This window comes from Orycteropus afer, unplaced genomic scaffold (assembly GCF_000298275.1).
Source record: "Orycteropus afer afer isolate SDZICR_OR568_19922 unplaced genomic scaffold, OryAfe1.0 scaffold00079, whole genome shotgun sequence".
Taxonomy (NCBI): domain Eukaryota; kingdom Metazoa; phylum Chordata; class Mammalia; order Tubulidentata; family Orycteropodidae; genus Orycteropus; species Orycteropus afer.
In genome coordinates this window covers 9,459,623-9,465,701 of record NW_006921666.1, presented here as the reverse complement: position 1 = coordinate 9,465,701, position 6,079 = coordinate 9,459,623, and the positions used below count along the sequence as shown (strand labels likewise).

Sequence of the window (6,079 nt, the reverse complement as noted above, 5' to 3'; positions counted from 1 at the left end):
GTAAATCTTCACCCAAATCAAAATAAAATTAAAAAAAAAAAAGAAAAAAATGAAGCCCAAGGAGGGTTTGCTCTGAATCAGAACTGACTTGATGGTAGTGAGTTTTGTTTTTTTTTTTTAATCTAAAATTTTTTTTTACATTTTTAAAGAATAGCTTAAAAAGAAAAATATGGGACAGAGACCAGATATGACCCGTAAAGCCTAAAATGTTTACTATATTGGCCCTTTACAGAGAAAATTACTGACTTCTGATTTCTATGATAATGTCATATGTTAAAACAAAAATATTTGTAGCTATATTTTCCATGCTTGGCAAAAAGAAAGTAATTAACTAAATCCCTGCTGCCTTCATTGCCAAGAAGACTATAGAAGTCCATAGTACATGGTGATTTATCTGCCTTTTTTCTTCTCCTTTGTATTTGATTAACAGTATATTGCTTGCCTGGCTTATATTGAATGTGATCATGTTAGTTGGGTTATTGTATAGTGGAACTTGTTTCACTTCAGAAACTAAAGGCACTGGTGAATGATTAAGTGTGGCGGTTATAGAATTTCCAGCCTCTTTGGTTGTATATTTCCTTCATAAGTTATTTAAGAAGCCTAAGAATATTTGTTGTTGTCATTATGTGCTGTCGTTCCAAGGCTGTGTTACTATGGAAGTAGGTTGCACCATCTTCATACCGAGGAGTGGCTAGTGGTAAGAATATTAGGAACATGGATATAATTATACAATCATAGTCCTAAAAATCCAAAGATACGTAGATGTGAGTGTCTTGTTTAAAATTACTCAGTATGACCAAACTAGACTCAGGCTACTGCTGACATTTGGTTCCTGCTAAAGCCCTATGTGGCACATGTTTTTGTATTATTGTTGGTGTATCTTTAGGATAAATTCTTATAAGTGAGATTGCTAGGTCAAAGGATAAATACACATGTAGTTTTGCTAGGTATTACCAAATTCCCCTCCAGACCTGTGGTACTATTTTTCATTTCTACTAACATTGTGTAAAAGAAAGTAGCATAGTTTGAAAGTATTTACACCATCTCTTAACTAATGTGTAAGGGACATGCAGAAGGAGCATCTATCTATATGCTCGTTCTGAAAAGGACACGGAGGCAGCATCTTCTGACCTCTGTAACTTGAAAAGAGGGAGGCAGCAGCATCATTGGCAGCCCAAAGCTTATTCCTATAAGGCCAGACATGTCATCACCCTCCAACCTTTTTACCAATTCTGGCAACAACCTTCCCTTCCACGGTACTCACTACTTCTCTGCTGGATTAGAGAATTTGTTGTAGTGGCCACACAGAACTCAACAGACAGTACTCACGATTATGGGGTTTATTAGGGAAGTAATAGGCTGCAATTGAGGTTCAGGAACGCGCTCAGGGTACAGTTCTTTGATCAGGACAGTCTCCCCTCTGTTGTGCCCCTCAGGCAAGCCTCTCTGGCCCTTGGCCTCTCGGCCTGGCTTCTGGCCTGCTCGAGCAAGTATTACAAAGTTCTTTTAGTTCTGCCCATAGGTAATTCTTGGTGCACCCCACTCCACCAGTGAGCTTCCTGCCCAATAGCTCGTCTCGGCAGAGATGCCCCGACAAAGAGATGGCAGCAGTGGAACCAACAGGCACGAGATAGAGTGATGCCCTTGTGGCCCACAGAGCAAGAAAGCTGAGTGCCTTTGAGCAGGAGGCTCACTGGCAGAATGGGGTGCACCCAGGTATATCTGTCGGCAGAGCTAAAAGAGCTTCGTAGCACTTGCCGGAGCAGGGCAGAGGCTAGGCTGAGAGGGAGGGCCTGAGAGGCGTGCCTGAGGGCATAGGAGAGAGGAGACTGTCCTGATGGAAGAACAGTATCCTGAATGTGTTCTTGAACCTGTACTGCAGCCTGTTACTTCGCTAATAAACCCCTTAATCTTGAGTATTGTCTGTGGGTTCTGTGTGGCCATTGCAAGAATTACTGAACCTAGCTGAGAAGTAGTGAGTGCCGTGTGGCTATTGCAACAAATTATCAAACCCAGTAGAGAAGTAGTGAGGAGGGACAGTTGGTGTCAGAGTTAGCAAAAAGGCTGGAGAGTGGCAGCATGTATGCCCTTGAGGAATAAGCCTAGGGCTGCTGACGGTGATTCTGTCTTCCTTTTAAGTTAGAGGAGGTCAGAAGACCTCTCCCCGGGTCCTTTTGGCACTTGTATATCTAGATACATTGATACATGTGTATTCTTGTGAAAGGGATGTAGAATAGGCCAGTTGACTATTTAGTGCCTTTATGTTTATTGCTTTTAACCTTTTTTTCTTACTCTTTATATATAACAGGGTTTAGCATTATTAAAAATCCCAGAAACTCCAAAAAACAGACTCACTGCCATCAAGTTGATTCCGACTCAGCGGCCCCCTTTGGGTTTCCAGGCTGTAAATCTTTATGGCAGTAGATTGCCCAGTCTTCCTTCTTCAGAGTGGCTGGTGGGTTTGAACCACCAACCTTCTGGTTAGCAGTCAGATGCCTTAGGCACTGTGCCTGCCACCAGAGCTAAAAATACCAGAAGTGAGACCTAATATGAAGGAAGTGTATTCAGTGCATCTTTAGAATTGTAATCATTAGCTAAGGCTTCTGTGAGCCCCAGCTTTGTTTTCAAATGTAATTCAATTCTAGTAAATAATTTTCATCAATGAGTTCATAATATTTTAGGAAATTCAACTAGTCCAGCTATTGGTTCAGTAGATTCATGCTGGCCTGAACCGTTTTCCTTCTGGTTACTTTTTAGGGACAATATATGATAATGAGTAGCTTTGCTGTAGCTGCTGAAGTTTGAATGCTATAGTAAAATTCAGTTGCAGAATTGTTTCTTACCTGCCGATATCAAAGAGAATCTTTTTTTGGTTTTTAACAAGCATTTACCTGTGGTATTACGGATTCGTAAGGCATCATTAGGGAGATTAGTGATTTATGTAGAGAAAAGATGGCCTGCTGTCTACATACGTGTTTTCTTTCTGCATTTCTAGTGCTTACCTGGTCTTTTGTCTTTCTCAACAGCAACAATGGTGTGGCTGGTAAATATGGCGGAAGGAGATCCAGAAGCCCAAAGGAGAGTATCCAAAAACTCAAATTATAATGCACAAAGTAGGTGGTTTTTATTTGGTAATTTCCTGGTTGTTCAGGGCTCTTGTCATCTTACAGGCTTAATAATGGGTTATGACATGTAATCCTCAGCCTGTACGACTGTGAGACCAGAAGAACTAGATGGTGCCTGGCTACCACTGTCAACCACTCGGAGGGTATCTGTGTAGGAGATCCTGGATAGAGAGGGAGAAACAATGTGGAACAAAACTCAAAATCAATTGCAAAAAAAAAACGGGACCAGGTTTGCTGGGTCTGATAGAGCCTGGTAGAACCCCTGAAACTATGGCCCCTAGCTGCCCTTCAGGTCTGGAATTGAACCCACACCTGTGGCTTCCAGCCAAACAAAAGATAGGCCTATGAGCTGAACAGTTACACTAGGTAGATACACTCCTTGGAGAGATCAATCATGGGAGAGTAGAAGGGCTGTATATGCACAAGGAGACAGCTCAGGGGGCAGGAGTGCATGGAGGAAGGACACAGGGAAGAGGTAACTATGGGGAGGAAGTGGGAGGGGAGCTGTTGCATTGGAGTAAATTGTAGTCAATGTCATGAAACATAGTGTATGGAAAGTGAGTTTGCTGTATGGAAAGTGAGTTTGCTCTGTAAACTTCCACCCAAATCACAATAATGATAATAATAATAGATTAGGATTTTAACATCTTTCTTTCAATTCTCCCCTGAGAATCTTCGGAAAGCTATCATAATAGCAAGTAAATATACATAATTATTTAGAGTTCAAATACCCAAAACCAAACAATAACAGTCCAGGCCCCTAGGTTAAGCATTTCTGCCATTAAATACATAATACCAGTATGGAAGGGTTCGAGTTGAAACTATAATTAAGGAAAACACTCTATTCAGAATCTTTAAAAATGAGAACCTCTTATCTAACATGGCCAGAGTAACTTAAATATACTTTGACTTGGGATGTGGTAATGTTTATAACTGAAAAATTGGTTTGAACCCACTCAGTGGCTGCTGAGGGGAGAGGCTTGGCAGTCTGCTCCCGTAAAGATTTAGCCTAGAAAACCCTGTGGCTGCTCTGCTCTGTCCCATGGGGTTGACAGCGGTCAAAATCAACTCAGTGGCATCGAGCAGCAGCTATGTTTCTACTAAGCGGTAGGATTTTCTTCAGCAGGATGCCGATGACTAGGGTTGGAGGCTGAATGGCCTGTTTGTGCATGCTACAGAAGATATTACGGAGACCATAGTTAGAAGTTACTAGAAACGTAAGGAATGACAGCACAATATAAAGAGTAAAGATCAGTGGAAACTTAAATGGGAAAAAGAATGACCGACAGCTCACCTATGAGGAAGTTGAAAAGCAGAATAAGGATTGGGTGAGAGAAGGAAAAATAGGCCCTAATTGAGTTGCTGTTTGTCAGGTAAGGAAGGGTTTAGTTTTTGTAGAGCCACGTTAGCATTTGGGTAAGTGCAAGGAGGGCAGTTCCAACTGCGAATTCATATTTGGGGCCCAAAGATGTCAAGACATCGGGCTGCATTCCATAACAAGCAAGGCAGCAGAACAGGTATCCTTAGACACTTTGGAAAAGGAAGCGGGAAATAAATTGGAAAAAAATGCTACAAGTGTGATACTGTGCTAATCTGTTGTTAATCTGAAGAGAATTAAAAAGTTAATTGGCTATGAGTATGTATGTATGTTCATATGAGTGTATATTTGTCCCATCAAGATTTATTTGACAAATCTCGGTTGAGACCTATGTGCTGGGTATTTTGCTAAGCACTGGGGATAGAGCAGGAGCCCTGGTGGTGCAGTGGTTAAGCTCTCAACTGCTAACCAAAAGGTTGGCAGTTTGAACTCACCAGCCACTCCATGGGAAAAAGATGGGGCATTCTGCTCCAGTAAAGATTATAGCCTTGGAAACCATCTGGAGCAGTTTTCTCTGTCCTGTAGGGTCACTGTATGTTGGAATCAACTTGATGGCAATGGGTTTGGAGTTTGTCGAGTGCGGGCAGTTGAGAACTAATGTCTTAGAAGAACAGCAAACTAGGTTGGGAAAAAAAGAACATTGGACTCTAAGACGATGTGTGTGCAGGGAAAAAAATAATGGAACTGAGAAGTATCTGATGTACTTGAACTCTGGACTCTCTCTGCTGGAGAGTTTGAGAATAAATTAGTCATAGGTGATACATAGGAATTTGAACAAGGAAAAAAAATGAGGCAGTTTTCCAGGGAAAACAAAAAGGTATACAAAAAAGAAAATAAAATTATTGTACATTCTAGCTGAAACAAAGTAGTTTAGTCATGAGTGCTATTTGCATGGTGATGTTGATGTAAAAACTGAATATTAATTCAACCCCAAATTGTGACATTTTGGGAACATGGGGAGAGTTAAGTTTGTGTGTGCGAGAGTATGAGAGCTGCCGTTTTATCTTCCTGTAGGAAGTGAGTATGTGCGTACATAAAATCAAAACATCAAGATACAGCCCTGTGAGCATGCAGTTTATAATGTAATTAACTATGGAGATAAATACAGAAGAAACAGCTGAAAGAGTTGAAAGTCTGAGTGAGGATCGGGAGTGAGAAGGGTGGGGAAGAGTGGGGACTATTTTTATTTATAAATTTCATGCTTAATATAGTTTTATAAACTCTGTACCAGGGAAGGGTTCAGATAACATGGGGCCTGATACTTACAAAATTTGGACGATAACCTTTTTGAGAAAAAAAAACAAAATTACAAATACAAAATTGCTAGGGCCCATCCTAAAGAAGTCCATGCAAAGAAGCATCTGAAGTTAAGCTTATTAGTTTAGAATGGTGAATCTACCTTTACTGTGAGTATGTATTGTTTTCATTGAAAACAAAGGAGGAAAACAGTATTATGAACTTCACTTCTGTATTTTAATTTTTAATATATAGGAGCTCTGGTAGCATAGTGCCTAAGGCACTTGACTGCTCACCAGAAGGCTGGCGGTTCAAACCCACCAGCCACTCCTCGGAAGGA

General features: G+C 40.8%; 1 protein-coding gene across 1 annotated transcript in view; it reads left to right on the top strand.

The window, feature by feature from the left end:
- The window catches only part of PSEN1 (presenilin 1), an 87,046-nt gene that overhangs the window by 65,311 nt on the left and 15,656 nt on the right, over positions 1-6,079 (top strand). The window contains exon 7 of the mRNA XM_007941394.2: positions 3,027-3,113. Within this exon, the coding sequence (XP_007939585.1) occupies positions 3,027-3,113 (87 nt within the window). The remainder of the gene's footprint in view (positions 1-3,026; positions 3,114-6,079) is intronic.